The sequence below is a fragment of the Lithohypha guttulata genome (genome assembly GCF_036872675.1).
Source record: "Lithohypha guttulata strain CCFEE 5908 chromosome Unknown scaffold_3, whole genome shotgun sequence".
NCBI lineage: Eukaryota > Fungi > Ascomycota > Eurotiomycetes > Chaetothyriales > Trichomeriaceae > Lithohypha > Lithohypha guttulata.
In genome coordinates, this window is record NW_027042752.1 from 185,006 (window position 1) to 200,808 (window position 15,803).

The 15,803-nt window shown below is 49.6% G+C and overlaps 7 protein-coding genes across 7 annotated transcripts; 2 read left to right on the forward strand and 5 right to left on the reverse strand.

Moving 5' to 3' along the window:
• Positions 1–1,552: 1,552 nt before the first annotated feature.
• Positions 1,553–2,113, reverse strand: LTR64_003840 (uncharacterized protein; the record flags this gene model as incomplete). Its single annotated transcript, XM_064898190.1, has 1 exon — positions 1,553–2,113. The coding sequence occupies one exon, from the start codon at positions 2,111–2,113 to the stop codon at positions 1,553–1,555; it is 561 nt and encodes a 186-aa protein (XP_064754147.1).
• A 1,218-nt stretch (positions 2,114–3,331) lies between these two features.
• Positions 3,332–4,969, reverse strand: LTR64_003841 (uncharacterized protein; the record flags this gene model as incomplete). Its single annotated transcript, XM_064898191.1, has 1 exon — positions 3,332–4,969. The coding sequence occupies one exon, from the start codon at positions 4,967–4,969 to the stop codon at positions 3,332–3,334; it is 1,638 nt and encodes a 545-aa protein (XP_064754148.1).
• A 409-nt stretch (positions 4,970–5,378) lies between these two features.
• LTR64_003842 (uncharacterized protein) lies at positions 5,379–6,362 on the forward strand (the record flags this gene model as incomplete). Its single annotated transcript, XM_064898192.1, has 1 exon — positions 5,379–6,362. One exon carries the CDS (start codon positions 5,379–5,381, stop codon positions 6,360–6,362), a length of 984 nt encoding a protein of 327 aa, XP_064754149.1.
• Positions 6,363–6,938: 576 nt separating this feature from the next.
• On the reverse strand, positions 6,939–7,820 carry LTR64_003843 (uncharacterized protein; the record flags this gene model as incomplete). Its single annotated transcript, XM_064898193.1, has 1 exon — positions 6,939–7,820. One exon carries the CDS (start codon positions 7,818–7,820, stop codon positions 6,939–6,941), a length of 882 nt encoding a protein of 293 aa, XP_064754150.1.
• A 995-nt stretch (positions 7,821–8,815) lies between these two features.
• On the reverse strand, positions 8,816–9,756 carry LTR64_003844 (uncharacterized protein; the record flags this gene model as incomplete). Its single annotated transcript, XM_064898194.1, has 2 exons — positions 8,816–9,292; positions 9,340–9,756. The coding sequence occupies 2 exons, from the start codon at positions 9,754–9,756 to the stop codon at positions 8,816–8,818; spliced, it is 894 nt and encodes a 297-aa protein (XP_064754151.1).
• A 704-nt stretch (positions 9,757–10,460) lies between these two features.
• On the forward strand, positions 10,461–11,717 carry BTS1 (geranylgeranyl pyrophosphate synthetase; the record flags this gene model as incomplete). The annotated part of the gene is made up of 2 exons (XM_064898195.1): positions 10,461–10,725; positions 10,789–11,717. The coding sequence occupies 2 exons, from the start codon at positions 10,461–10,463 to the stop codon at positions 11,715–11,717; spliced, it is 1,194 nt and encodes a 397-aa protein (XP_064754152.1).
• A 237-nt stretch (positions 11,718–11,954) lies between these two features.
• On the reverse strand, positions 11,955–12,720 carry LTR64_003846 (uncharacterized protein; the record flags this gene model as incomplete). Its single annotated transcript, XM_064898196.1, has 2 exons — positions 11,955–12,607; positions 12,687–12,720. 2 exons carry the CDS (start codon positions 12,718–12,720, stop codon positions 11,955–11,957), a joined length of 687 nt encoding a protein of 228 aa, XP_064754153.1.
• Between the last annotated feature and the right edge of the window lie 3,083 nt (positions 12,721–15,803).

The window sequence follows — 15,803 nt, forward strand, 5'->3', positions numbered from 1 at the left end:
AAATTCGGGGGAGTGCACTATGTGAATTTGACCTGACCGTGCAGTAGACAGCGCATGAAGCCGCATATTGTGCTCGAGTTGTGCTGTCGGATTCAAGGTGAAAAAGAGACAATGCATCACAACGCAACGCGTATCGTGGGGATTGACGCGCTGGACAGCTTGCTGCCTTGGCGCTAGGGCATATGTCGGGCGTTGACATTTCTATATCTCCCCGGAATCCTAGCCCCAGATGCAAACAGATGGATGTATTCACCAAGCATCCTGCAGCAGAGGCGCTGATGGTTTTTGTGGAGGTTGATAAGTAGTGAGGTATTCGTTGGCTGACACGGCGCCTTCTACCCGAAGCACTCCTATGAGAAAGAATAAATACACAAACGATGAAGTTGAGCGAATACGCCGTGTATCTCGGAGTAGCAGTGGACACATGCCTTCTCAAAGGCCGTAATGACTATGAAAAAGTTGCGAACAGAGCAAGAACAAAAGCGAGCTTTTCGCGATGACCCGGCACAGGACCCTTATTTTGATTTGACAGTCATATCTTCCCAGGCTCATCTACCTCCCCATAACTAGAGACTATCGACCATCCTTCAACGTCCAGTTCCTCATCTATTGAGCTTCCACTCAGTACGTCGTCTTTGTCGTCTTCCTTCTCCACCATATCGAACGACTTGATCACTTTCTCCATCGAGTTGCGCCGCACCTGTGACCTCTCCGAGACAGTGCGAGTATGTGCGCACTCGATCGCAAGTCTAATTGCTCGAGCAGCAGCTCTTTCGGCAGCCTCTTGCTTCCTCGCCTCGTACTGGCGCCTTTGTTGGTCGAAGATTGCGTTCCTTGTGCTAACGCAGGCACGAGCAGTAACGTCTGGAAGGTCTGGCTGATTCTCAGCGGAAACACGTTGAGCTGGATCATGTTGAGAGAGTCTGGCATAGAGTGCTGCTTCTCGTGGAGTCGAGACGCTCGTTCCAGCACTTTGTGGAGCAAGGTGGGTTGAGCGTGTGGAAGGTCTCTCGTGAGATGCTGTCGTGTCAATGCGCTGCCCGCGTGAATTCGTGTGGTACAGCTGACATCTTTCTCGGAATGAGAGCTCAGACTCGCATTTGCTGTCTGACACGGGACCCTTCACCAGTGTTTGAGGTTGTCGTTGGTTGTCTTTCTGATTAGCCATGTCAGGTCGAGATGGAATGCAATTGAGCAAACGAAGATCCTTGAGTGAAGATGAATTAAGAGAAATTCTCTTTAACGTTGCGAGGTCGATAGAAATATGAGCCCAAAGACTAGGCTGAGGTGGATCGCTTCGGAATATGGTATGTTGTGTGCTCGAACGTTGTGATGGCATCACGTTGATGTATATATCACTTAGAGTCACATCACATGTCTGAGTTGCGCAAGTATTCTTGAGGACCTGGCGAAATGCTTGGTGGACCAGACTCGAGCAGATGTGAGCAATATCCACACTGGAGAACCAGAACCAGCGCATCTGCTATCTCAAAAGGTGGTCGTCTCGGCAAGCTGGGATTGAATGAAGAACGACATGTTCGCGTCAACCGTCTCAAGCTCGAACACGAATGCTGAGGGACCTTCTCAAGATACTCGTCTTGATCGCCCAAGACTGTCGCCGTACTGAAAGCGATCTTCTCAAGCCAGTATTGGGGTTGGAAGAAGGAAGTTTTTCCAGCTTCTCGTGTAAAACTGAGTCTTCGTTCGATACGACTGACGACGATCGAGCTCCTGTGATTATTTTGCTGTTCATTTGTTCGCTCACATTGACCGAAACTGGGCCGCCGAGGCCGATGATGCGGGACAATTCCTCAACCTCTGTATGATCTCTAGAATTTCTCATTCGGTGACACCACATGAGCTTCCAGTCTTCAGCCTGTTCCTGCCACTCAAAAAGAAACTCGCCGCCATTCGTTTTCCAGCTCCCAGCACCTCTAACATCGCCTTCTGGTATCCTCCTCACACCCTGCATAATGCTTGCGAGCATGTTCTCCGCGAGCGATCTCCGGATATATCCTGGATTGTGATCGCCCATACTCAGGCTTTTATGCATACCCAGTGCTTCATATAGTTTGGTAGAAGGATCCGCATACATTGCCCACGATTCAGGCATGTTCGTGATGGCACGGTATGAATTGATTAGCGACGGTGTACCACAGCCAATGATGACTAATCTGAGCTTATGTTCAAGCAGACTTGCCTCGGACAGAAGCCGATGAGCTGCTAGGCATCGAATGTACTCCTGACAGTTACCACAGAAGAAATGGCGGACAAAGATAACAAGGACACGATGCTGACTCCGGAGCGTAGAATTTTGTTCCGATCTCCTATCACAAGAACACGAACGCGAAATCGTCGAAGAATTGCAAGATTTGTCGTCCTTGGAGGCCGTCACGTCGAGAACATCCTCGAATGCAAGCTTCCTGCCATCGGAGTCGAAGATCGGCAACTTCATCACTGCCCTTGCGTCTGATATCGTTCTGTTTGTAGAGTATCCCATCGTGACCTTGTGCACGTTACGGGGTAGAATCCGTTCAAAATATGTCGGTAGAATCGCGCTTCGGAGAAGGAGTGCTCGATCAATCCTTTTCAAGTAATCTAGAGGTTATATGACTCGAGAGCGACCACCTTAGCCTTACAGCTTCCGTCTCGAAATATGGAATTGCCATCCTGAGGCGCGGGAAGTTTCACATCCGACAGTCGACGCTTCCCAAGTGTTACAGCAGCGTTCCTTGAGCGGTGTGGTCGAAACGTGGAAAGTACGGCCAATAGTGTATGGGAAAAGGTCGACCGAACGTCGGGGGTGGCAGGCGCTAAGATGAAACGGAACAAAACACGCACCACATTGGACAGGTGGATTGCACATCGATACCAGATATGGTAGGTAAAGACCGGAAAGGTTGCAAGTCTGGCTCAGTCGAGGATAGTGCGATTGACGAAATCAATGACTGGCTGGTTTGGGAGGAATTTCAGCCGGTGAGATCACAGATGGCTGTCGCGTAAGCCGAAAGAAGCCATCATAAAACCTTGACAGACGTGCCCCACAATTCAAGAAGTGGCTCGTATTCGTAAATCATTGACAGGCGATCAAAGACAGACACGATTCATGTTGATTACTTTGTAGTTTGTTTTAAAGCTGCTCTATCTAGCAGCTCTTAAGCTGAGAGCTCGTATGTGCTGGGCAAGGAGCGACTGTCTGTATCAGTATCCCAGAAATCAAATCCAAATCAAATCAAATCAATATGCCTCCCCTTTTTGTAGCTCCATGGCTCTATTATGTGGACCGCCTCCTCCCCTCCAAAACACCATTCTCCTAAACTCCGTCTTATGCTCATAAAGCACTAGTAAATTGTGGTTGTGTATGTGCTGGTTCTGCCTCGAACCATTGATTAGGGTCGAACTGATCTTGCTCCTGGAACAGCATGCCAACTTCAGGGCTATGAGAAGTGGTAGGCATCGGATACATCATTGGACCGTCCATAGCCAACGAGGCTGGGATAGTGGTGTGCAATGGTGACATGAGCGGTGCAGGCATAGAGAAGCCGTCAAGATCAGGTATCGCGCCCATGGTAGGACTCGCGACGCTGCTAGACATAGGCAGAGCGCCGTGTCCACTATATCCCATGTTGGATGATAGTGAAAGGTCTTCAGAATGAGGAGACAGTACGTCAAAACCTGAGTTGGCTGGCAGAGTTGGTAGACCCATGTGACCATCCGGCTGAAAGGTGAGGTCTTGCCAACCATTGGGACCGTCGTTAACTACCATTGCGTTGCCGGGTTCGAGGTAATTTGACCCGAAAGGACCGTAATCAAAGTTGTCATTGAGGGCTGCATCGTTCACACTCTGTGCCGCTCCATTCAAGCCGTTTGCCGCTCCAGCATACATTGTAGGCGGAAAGGCAGGCATCGGAATTTGAGAGAGTGATTGGGGTACAGGTGTGTCGGTGTGTCGCATAGGGTACGCCAAGAAGTAGTTGCCTGTATTGGTGGATGGAAAGGCTGCCTGGAAGTTGCTAAAGTCTGGCTGCATAGGCAATCGAGTGACGGCGAACTGTGGTTGGCCTCCCATGCACGACATCTCCTGAGGCACGCTTGGTTGGAAATGGGTGAAGTTTGTGTCAATAGGTCCCTGTTGAGAGATGAAGGCGGCTTGCTGCTGTACATAGTTCCGCGACACTTGATTGTTGGGATGTTGAGGACAGAATGCACAGGCGCATGCGGCGCCACAGTTACAGCCATGAGTCGAAGCTAGTTGAGCGTGACGGACGCTGCTGACATTTGCGCCGTTTGTAGCATGCTGGTGCGACATCAGACCTGCTCGGATTTCCTTGGCGACAACCTGCTTATGTGTGCAACATCCGCCAGTAGCACTTGGCTTGGCCTGTGAAGGAGAGGTTGGTTCGATTGTGGTAGAAGATCTCCTTGAATGATTGCTGGCGGGACTTGAGACCTCAGCGTGCTGAGCTTCCTTCTTAGCTCTTCTTTCTGCTGCCTCCTCTGGCGATAACATTACTCCTTTGAGATCGGTGTCGACAGGACGATCAACCACCCATCGCTCTTCAGACATGGCCTGGAGCTTGACCAGAAACCACATTCGAACTACGCATGAGCATTCTCGAGCGCATTTGCAGTCTCTTTTGGTGCAAGAACAGTCCCTGGGACAGTCACACAAAATCTTCTTCGGAGCACCGGCTGCAGGTCGGCCAGGAGCATGAGTAGGCATCATAGGACGCGAGATGGCATGGTTGCACGACCCAACTCGATGACCAAGCTTGCACGGTGCGCAAGCCCAATTCTTCCCATCAATCACAATGCCAGTCAGTTTGTTCTTGACTGACTTGTTCGCAGTGCCAGACTCTGTGCCGCTGTTTGACTCTTGTTCAAGCTGTCGTTCTACATTCTCCTTCTTCAGTGTAGACTTCTTTCCGCCCGAGGCCTTTGCTACCTTACCACCGTTACCGAGCCCCATATTTTCCTGAGTTTGTTTCTCTCTGTATTCTGCTCTTTGCCATGCCACAGGTATGGTATTGATGTGAGAAGAGAAAGGAAGAAAAGTTTCGTGGGTGCTGGATTGAAGTAAATGAGCGGCGCAGATCCTCTGAGCACTTTGGGCGCACTAGCAATGGCTCACATGAATCCGAATGTCAACTTTCGCATCGTGGTTACCATTCGAACAGTGCTAGAATTCCCGCTTGAGGGGCAGGCTTGAGTGTAGCATGTGGGATCAGCCAGTGATTAGACGCAAAATGGCCAGGCTTTGGAGGTCATTGAAGCACGCTAAGATTGCTCGTGGTTTAGTCAGGTACAGGCTTGGCTGCGGCCAGTGTTTAGCCTACAAACTTTAGTCTCTGGCCTCAACGACTGCCTTCTCCTTCTCCATGCACGACCCATCGAACCAAAGAGTCGGGAACGTTCAAGGTCGGGCTATGAACGTCAATGGCTCTCATAGTCAAGGACAAGCAAGACATCAGCCTGAAAGAGTCATAAAATCCCCTCAATGGTTCAGTCTTCCTCCGGCTATTCGCCAGCTCTTCTCATTGTTCCCTTTGATCACCTACGATGAGAACGAACTACCACAGAGAGTTCCAAATTCGAGACACCATCATACACTCCACATCTTCACGATCAACGGTCATGAGCTGTCGCCAAATCCTGCCTGCTTGAAATGGCAGGCGTACCTATTGGCTAAAAGAATTCCGTTTACGGTCGTGTCTGCGAACAACCATGCCTCTCCGTCTGGCGCCTTACCTTTCCTGCTACCTGCGCAGAAATCGAAGAAGGAGCCACAACCACAAGCCATACCCTCGTCGAAAATTCAGAGGTGGGCAGAGTCACAAGGCGCAAAAGAGGAAACGCTACCTATTCAACTTGAGGCTTACATGGCCTTGATCGACCAGAATGTGCGTAATGCCTGGTTATACTTTCTCTATCTACGGAAGGAGAATTTTGAAGCCGTTGCGAGGAGACTCTATGTGGAGACTGCTTCTAGCAACACTATGGTGCAAATAAGCCTGGCACACCAACTGAGGTCGGCGGCCCAAGAGCAGCTACTGCGCACAAGAACCCACATTGACGAGGAGGAAATATACGAAGCAGCAGACGCAGCTTTCAAGGCGTTGGCTACTGCGCTTGGTGACGATTCCTTCTTCAGCAAAACAGAGTCGCCAAATATCTTCGATGTGACGCTGTTCTCGTATACACATCTATTGCTAAGTTTTGGACGGTCATCGCAGCAGAACTCTTTGTCTTGGCAGGACTCAACATTACTGGACCTTCTGTCGCGACATGAAAAGTTACTCCACCATCGAAAGCGTGTTCTGCACTTCTGCAATGGAGATGACATGACTCAGTCGACTCCTTGATTGCCCACACTGTCTCACATGGACAAATCAGAAGTCACATGCTTTCAGTCGCCAGTTGAAGGACATATGGTACGTCCTATCGACCTAGCAGAATTCATGGCAAGTATGGCCTTCAGACATATGACCGTATTTCGCTGCAAAATTCACGTGTGGACCTTCTGGCTAGGAATAGTTGATTGCACATGCTTGGAGCTGAATGGAGGTTACGACAGGATGCGGATTCGAATTCCTGAAATGCTGGAGCATGATGACGCGGTTCGATCGTTGTAACAAAAGACCTACCTCTACATGGAGGTTGAGCGAGCACACTCGGGAAGTACCGAAGACACTCGCTAAAAGTCAATACTGATTACAGCTTCATGGACAGTCTTGCGCTGTGCAATTTGTCTCAGGGCGACGCGCAACAAGGCCGCCAATTTGTATTACAACCAATATCAACTATTTCGACGCTGTTACTGCATCGTCCATCTCGTTCTCTACAGGGTTGGGCCTACTTCCAAAGCTCTGAATTTATTATTCAATGTGATACGGTAGACACGCCCTATTGTAATGTAGCACATACCTCAAAACACATCCTCACGTCTTCTTCCAAAGTCCACCAAACCACACAGTCACGCCGACCCACTTCTTCCCCCGTTGACCCAATCTCTCCGCCAGCGTCTCATCAACAGCCACTTCCTTCACCCCCTCTTCACCATCACCACCAACTAACTCCAACCCAGCCGCCTCCGCCGCCATCACAACATCCTCCACTGTATGCGCATAACTCACCGGTCGGATCTTATCTCCCGTCTTCGGATCCACGAACCCCGCCTGGCTGATCTTCCCCATCTGCGCATGCATGTTCGTGCACAGAAGCACACCGCCTGGCCTGAGCATGTTCGCACATGTCTCGAAGAAGATCTGCGTGGTGGGTATGTGCTCGAGGACTAGCGTTGACACGACTAGATCAGCTCCTTTTGCTGGTGCGGGTGCTGCGGATTTGGACGTGATCATGTCGTATGTTTCGAACGTGACTTTTTGCTCGATTGTGGTGTCGGATTTGGTAGTTCTTTCCCTCCTGCTCCTGCTCTTGGATAGGAGGTTGTCGTGACATGCGTCCTGGGCGATCTGCATCATTTTGGGTGATAGTTCTAGGCCAATGATTTCGTGGATTTCGTGGATTTCGTCTGTGTTGAGGAGTTGGAGGGTATTTCTGCCTGTTCCACAGCCTAGGTCGACTGCTTTCCATGGTGGGTATTTGGAGGAGTTGTCTGCGTTGAGGAGTCGGATAGCGGTGGGCAGGAGTGTCTTCATCTCGATGGTGTCTAGTGCTTGGAGGAAGTTGCCGTCGGTGTCGTAGACTTCTGACCAAAGATCATATGCTTCTGCTGTTGAGAGATACTTGATCTGGCCGCTTACGCTTGCGTCGTTTTTGGCCTTGGTCAAGATTTCCTGTTCTGGAGGAACGTCTGCCATTGTGTTGTCACGGGTCTGAGCAATGGTGTTCCTGAATACTGTGCAGGTCACTTGCTGTATACGTGCAATGTAATTATGTTAGGATACTCCTGTCAGTGGTTTTCTGGGTGAATGTGTAGGCATAATTGTTTTGAGGTCGGGCCATGCATGCACCACGATCGACATGACTCATACAACGCAAATGGTAGGAAGAAGAAAGAGTTACATTTCCGCCTAGATGACTTTCATCTTGTTCATCTTCACTAGCGCTGTCACAGGGTGCTGGTCAGTGTTGACCTCGCTGCTCTTGGGTGCACGCTGACCATGAATATGTGTAGTGGTGTTATTGGTGAGAAAGGTGGTACAGGTGCAGTCACTGCCTCAGCGGCCAGCGCCAAGAATGAATAAATTTGTGTCGACATTGCTCTCAGATCGAGCCTACAGAGATGCTGCTTTTGTCCAGCCTAATTACCATGAATGTGGAAGACGAATCTTCACAGAGATACCACAGTACATCTACCAGCTCGAAGTGGGCCAAGAAAGGGCGACAGAGCCGCGACTCACTGCACCTAACGTGGATATGAACCTGAGCAGCGTATAGTAATTCAGTCACAGACACCTGCTTCAAGCAGATTGCCTTTCCGCATGCAACGCCATCTATGTAGTAATACGCCGGACCATCATCGGGACCTTTGGTGGCTACAAAAACAGTGTACGTTCGCTCATTAGATGCAAAATTCATCCGGTCGTCTGAACACCATCGTCCCGTCCAAATCAAACATTGAAACCCTTCTTACTTGAGTAACCGACACATTTCGCTTTCCTGGTTATACATGATTCGTAAGTCGATCGAAGGACATAGCCGAGATACGACGTGGGTCATCGAGAACTGGCAGGCCTGTGCTCTCTCATGTCGTACGTAGCAGCACAGGCTGTCCTTGTATGGGTTACTGAAAACCATCACTTCTCTGTCCTTTCCATTTTCTTACAGTCGTTTCAGCTTTTCCGGAGCTCATTCACGATCCAACTCCGAATGGTCCACTGCCCTCACTCAAATCTTCCACGAGATCCTGCACGTTGCTCAGATACTTGCTCAACATTTCCTGCTTGTCAGTGGTAGATCTTGTCTGCCCATCTCCCTTTATCTCTGTGTCGATGTGGACAGTGCTTTCCCTCCTCCTGTCCCTGTCGAAGGCAGCAGCAATTTCTCTCCCTCTTCCGCCGAGGACAGCTGTATTTGTTGCACTAGTGACCACGTGCTTTGGTGGTGCAGTTTCTGGCATAAGGTAGAAGTAAAGGAATTCGACCAATTTCATCTTGACTTCGCGGCTCGTGGAGCGAGATTTGAAAAGAGAGGTGATAACGAGTAGACCGTCCAGGGTTTCGAAAGTGCGGGTGTTGCTTGGCTGATCGAGGAGAGAGGTTACAAGGGCGAGCAGAGTTGTCGATTGTATTGCGGGACAGTTTTGTGGGTCAAGAAGGTCGAGAAAGAGCTGCGAACGTCAGTCTGGTGATATTCAAGGATGGGTGGTTTCCTCACGTTCATGTATATTTCTCTGGCAAAGAGTTCCCTGCTTGGTGGATGTAATAGCAGCACTCCTTGAATGAGCTCCAAGGTCTGTATAACCAACAGGTCGTTTGTGCCATTGCTTTCTTTCCCCAGTAGTCTCTCCAGACAGCTGATCAGTCGCATACACACATTCCACTGAAAGCCTTGTTGCAGTTTGAAGAACTCTCTATATGCTGGATCACTGTGCAGGTCTTTGAGCTTCTTAGGCGGGGTGGTGGTTGAATTCGACCCTAAAGCCAGCATAGAATGCCGCTTGTTTAGAGGCTGTTGAGGCTTAGACATGCATATCTGTGCTAGTAGGCCTTCGACCTGTCTTAGACCTTTGCGAATCTTTTGTGGTGATGCGGAAGAGAGGTAGTCGAACGAGTGGGAGAGAAGGGTTTCCATCGTCCTGGCAGCTTCGAACTTTCTGCTGTTTGTTGTTTGACTTCAGCTATGCTTCCACTCTCTGACCTAAGTAGCCCTGTGTACGTTCACGTACTAAGAATACGATAAATGGGCGTGGTGTTTCAAGCTCTAACTGGAGACTTGCTCGATTGCGATCGGTCGCACTTTCCTATCTCGATCCTAGTCAATATACGCTAAGCGTAGCCCAGCAACACTTCGATGACCCCGCCATGAACGCCCACTGCCGGCACTACGGCTCGATACAGCGTCCTCGACGTCATGATGAAACAATATTGGGCAAAAAAACAGAGGCATGTGATCGCTGATGCAGGCACAGAAGTTCAGATGGATGATAATTCGTGCGCAGTTGTGTCTGCGGTCGACGGAAGGGAGTCCCTGCTTCGTATTACTCCTCTCGAATCTGTGCTTGTGTCGCGTTTCTCAAGTCGACGTCTACCATCTTCAACATTTGTGCTCAAGATCCATCAAGCAGATAGCTAAAACGTTCAGATTTGTGTTTCAGCATCCTCCGTGCAAAGCAATAAGTGTAGAGCAAGTACTTCGGATCATGCACAGATCCTAAACTGTTCAAGTGCCAAGGTGAATCCATCTGCCTGCGGCTACACGTCAACACTCGGGAGATAGAAGCAGTGTACAGCCGCACCACTCCGACCTTTTAAGAACTTTACTTATCTTCTGTGACCATGACCCCTCCCTCACTCGACAACCCATCGTCACCGAATGCAATACCGGCACGATCAAGCTCGGCAGGCTACATCCACGCAGTACACCACCAAGCATCTAAACCTGTCCTGGTACCCCTGCCTGAAGAGACTTGGATCAGCAACAAATCCGTGCCTGGCATGCATCAACCTCAAATAGCTTCGAGTCCGCCACTGGCAGGAGGTGGCTCGTCCTCGGATTATCCTCTAACCAACGGTAGTCCTGGAATTCAAACACATCGGCATAGTAAGAGGAGTTCACGGCCTGACAACATAATGGAGAAAAAGCGACCTGGAGAATGGTCTATAGAGAAAGAGAAGATAATAATGGGACCGTATGACTACCTCTTCTCGCATCCGGGCAAGGATATTCGAAGCGCAATGATAGAAGCCTTCAACGTCTTCCTCAAAGTGCCTCCGTCCTCGCTGAAAGTAATCACGAAAGTTGTCGGCATGCTGCATACCTCGAGCTTGCTGATAGACGATGTCCAAGATAATAGCATACTCCGAAGAGGCGTGCCAGTAGCTCACAATATCTTCGGCACGGCACAAACGATCAACAGCGCGAACTACGTTTACTTCCTGGCCATGCAAGAGCTGCAACACCTGGAACATAAAGAGGACGCGATGCACGTTTTTATCTCTGAATTGCTCAACCTCCATCGCGGCCAGGGTATGGATCTTTATTGGCGTGATACTCTCACTTGCCCGACTGAGGATGACTACCTCGAAATGGTTCAGAACAAAACTGGCGGTCTGTTTAGACTGGCGATCAACTTGATGCAAGCTGAGTCGCCGGAAAGAGGGAGGATAGACTGTGTACCACTGGTCAATCTGATGGGTCTGGTCTTCCAAATCTGCGATGATTACCTGAATTTGAGCTCCAGCATCTACACTCAGAACAAAGGCATGTGCGAAGACCTGACCGAGGGCAAATTCTCATTCCCAGTCATCCATTCGATACGCGCGAATCCAGGAAACCTACAATTAATCAATATTCTGAAGCAAAGGACACATGACGAGGAGGTAAAGCGATATGCAGTGAAATACATGGAGAGTACGGGCTCATTTGAGTACACCCGCAAGGTGGTCCGGGAACTTAGGAATAAAGCTTTGGCAGTAATAAACGAGCTTGATGCAGATACGGGACGTGGTGCTGGGGTCAGGAAAATCCTAGACAAAATGGACATTGAAAAGCCAAGTCAAGAGCAAGTTGGACAACATGAAGGGAAAAATTGACGGCTCCCTGGAGGACGCTGCATCATGATCGAGAAGAATGTAATCTTTGTCGGAACACGGAAGGATTTTAGCAATGCTGAATTGTCAGGTATAGTCACCGTTTCAGTCACGCAAGATCTTCACTCAACCAAGCAGATGAACGTCGTCGCAATACATTGTCCTCGTAAGTCGATCTGTCGAAACAGTAGTAGTAACCTAGACAACGTGAATGTCAACAGAATCGCTGAAACAAAATCATTATAGCCATTGCCCGACCAGTCCCTCCTCTGCCTTGCCCAGAACTGGATCACATTCGGGCTTCGGCACAGACCACACTCTTTCATACTCCCCGACATGCTCTCCACCCTTCGCAAAGTCCCAGTTCTGTTCTGTCGGATATGCACCCATCATGGTAAATCCATCAAGGTGAATCTTTCTCAGCGCCTCTCTCGGATCATCAGCTTCAATACCATGCCCACTACCAGGAGTCAGCAGCGCAAAGGATGCCGGCGTAGTATCATGTGTCTTATGCGCTGTGCCAGCCGGTAGTATAAAGACATCCCCAGCATTAGCTTGTAACTCTACGCCTCCTTCCTCCCTGCCTGAGCCGTGAGTGCTCTCTTCGAGGTCAGCAGAGGTATCGCCGACACCAAATCGGATCGTCGCAGAACCGGTCAACACGACCATGCACTCGTGAGCTTCGGAGTGGTAATGTGATTCTTGTGTGGGACCGTAACGGAAGATCCACTGTGTTTTCCAGCCGTTGCTCAGGAAGAGGTCGTAGACTTTGGCGGCGTCGCATTCGCCGGGCGCTGCGAAGATGCCAGGGTAGTGGAGGAGGGCGTGCTTGGAATTGGGCATGAGAGGGGTGGGTGGAAGGTCGTATTTCCGAACTTCGACCATGGTGGTGGCTGGTTGTTAGTGTATGTATGTGGTCAGCAATGTAGTGTGCAGGTGTTTCTGCGACAATCAACAATATCTTCCTCGAACGTTTGTTTCTCTGGAGAAGTTCGTCCCGAGGCATGACACCTCAAACATGCTTTTATGGCGGAAATGTCCTTGTTGAAATCATCGGCTCGGACGAGGAGCCGATTCTGAGGTCTCGAAACGCATCGTGTGTACGTATTCACTTGACATTGATCTTAACATAAGCTACGATCTTGTTGAAGGAACATCGTCGGTCTGGCCACTATCGGCAACTCGAGGCTGCAGCGAGGCATACTGAGATGCCGAGGACACAGTCCTGCTGATCGTGCAGGATTCTCGAAATCCAACGTATTTGCAAAGAACGTGTCGAAGCAACGGCAGTTGGTGCCGAAAATGCATTGTTGGTTCGATCGGTTGGTAAAAGCACCTCTTTACTGTGCCGTAGCCTGTGATTTGAAGGTCACTGCTTATGAGCTTCAACTTGATTGCTCGGCCGCTACGTACTGATGGCCACTTTCATGAGCTTGTTACTGGCAGAAGAGGGACACCAACTTACTGCAAACAGCTTAAGTCAAGACCAAGCAAATACCCTAGAAGAAACGAATGGGTATACATCGTCGACAAGGCTTGTGCAACAGAACAATGCAAAGATCAGTCTTGGTGAAGAAGACATGCAGTCAAGCCCACTTTGCAAGCAAACGGTGCTTGAGTCGCTGCCACAGGTGCCAATTTCCTGAGAAAAGAACGAGATATATGCTTCACAACCAGACCAAGGTGCTCGCGTAGTAGCGACAGTAGACACAATAGACTCCTGAGTTCGAAGGTCCGCAAGCACGCATGCTGACGCGATTACAGAAGACTGATAATATCGACTGACTATACAATCGTTTCTTGCCGCAATGAATTAGATCGATACAATCTAGATTACCTTGGCGGCTGTGTTGCTCGATTTTCGGGAAGCCTTCTCCAGCGAACTCTGACTATCCTATCTTCACCGAATGCCTTCGTCGTCCCATTCAAGCTGAGTACAAGATACTGTCCATTGTGCTCGTCCACGATCTTGCACAATCTGCGCTGCGTATCTCCTAACATGTTTGCCCTGTTCGCGACTTTCATGTGATGCATCAATACTGGCCCTTTCGAGTCTCCTGCCTCGTCGAGGTAAAATTGACCAGTGTAGGCAAGATAGTCTCTTTTGATTTGTGACCGGTCTTCCTCATTACTTGATGATAAAGATGACTCTTGATCAAGAGTAAGGATTTGTGCTGACATATAGCCGTCTGCGGTGTACATTATTATGCCCTGGGCATCTTGACCTTGCGGGTATACCTTGTCCGATTCGTCATTTGGCAGGTATGCGCAATACTCGATGAGCTCCCAGGCACCAACGAGCTGCTCACGCAAAGATTTGGACATGTTGGGTGAGGAACAATTGGTGCCGATGCAGAGGAAAAGCTTCGACAAGAAACAGGCGGCAGCAGAAGCAAGGAGTACAATTCGATGTGTGGGGGCTTGCAACTTAGAGTGTAATACTCCTGATATCGGCAATTGAACATTCCGATGATTCTCAGGCAAACCCAACGAGGCCGAACTGCAGTACTTTCTCCGCATCTCCACAAAGAAACAAAAACTACGGCGAGTTTATGACTACGAGGTGCACATTCCTGTCGAGTCTCGACCTCCTATGTTCAGCTACTTCAAAATCGTCGGGTATATTCGCATCTCAAACGACTACTGTACAGGACATATATCCCCGCTTGTCGATCATCAGCTCACCACACAGATGTATAGCTGGAACATACCTATAAGCAATGCGTCTTGTCCCAAGCTGCCCAAATAGGTCTTATGCTCAGACATCTTCGTGGGGTAGACCATGGCTGACCGTACTACGGCACATCACAACACTAAAAATCAGTTGAAGACTTCACATCGTCTTCGTGCACGAATGGTGCGTTGACTGCTATACCGCAATTTCGCTGACACGGCGTTGTACGATCACATGGATGACACTACATATTGTTTACGAGAACGGCGTTACAGGCACTTGTTTCGTTCGCTACACACTGTTGGGCTGAGTGATAGAGCTTGCAGTGCAGTGCAAAGCACGACTCAGACAATTTCGGAGCAGCGCGTACGTAGCTTTGGCCTTCCACGCTTCGTAGGTTTTGTGCACGAGCATAGCGGGAGACAGTTGTCCAATTCACATCTTTGACTTTTCGAGGACGATTTCACGATATAGCAAAACGTAGCTCTCTCGTGCAAATCCAAAGCAAGTACCTGGAGAGACAGCAAGGCGGGGCGTAATGTCTGCCAGTCGCGCCTGCCCAAACGAAGACATCTTTGTGCAGCGATCGTGGTTGCACTCTGGTCTGCACTTGCAGTCCGACCCTAGGAAGCCAACTCCGTTGTCAACCTCTCGAAACGACCACGGATCCGCCCTTTTCGCTTTGATTCAACGCATTCAAGCCGAGCACTCGTGGCAATCTTTCCTGACTCCTCAAACGAACACAGTATGGCCGCAAAGATCGCATAAGCGTATGGGCTTCTGCCCACGCTACGGGCATAGAAAAGTACAGTATCTGGCGGATTGAATGCGGAACAGCAAGAGAAGGGTGTATATACACGAAACAGCAGCCGTCTGAATCTCACCCTCCTCAGAGATCACGACAACCAGGCGAACAGGCACGATCTACGTACGTACTGCGCATTGACTGACTCTCGATCCACAGCTCAAGCCAGTAAGGCACCATTTGACCGAAAACGGCTCGGAAATCACTCGATCTGGGCGGGCATACAAGACCAAGAAAAACTTTTGGTAGTCTCAAAGACTTGACAGAGGCGTGTCAGGCCGATCTACTCGTATTTGAACATCTTCGGATTTGATCACGGCACAGCCCTGCACCACAAGAAAGCTCGCCAGTTGCAGTAAGTGAAGATCACTGGAAGGTCACATGTGAATATCTTGCTTGGCAAAAGTGGAAAGCATTCAAACTACGCTTGAAGGAAAGCTCCAACAAAAAGGTGGACAGAACACAAGACCTACACCAAACGATGATCTGGACAAGAGCAGAAGGAAGGAGCTGCAGAACGGCAGACACACACCAATATCAAGATCGAAGAGCAAACCTCCGACCGCAACAGGGGCCTACGTATGCATGAGCACACGCATTCGAGTTGAGG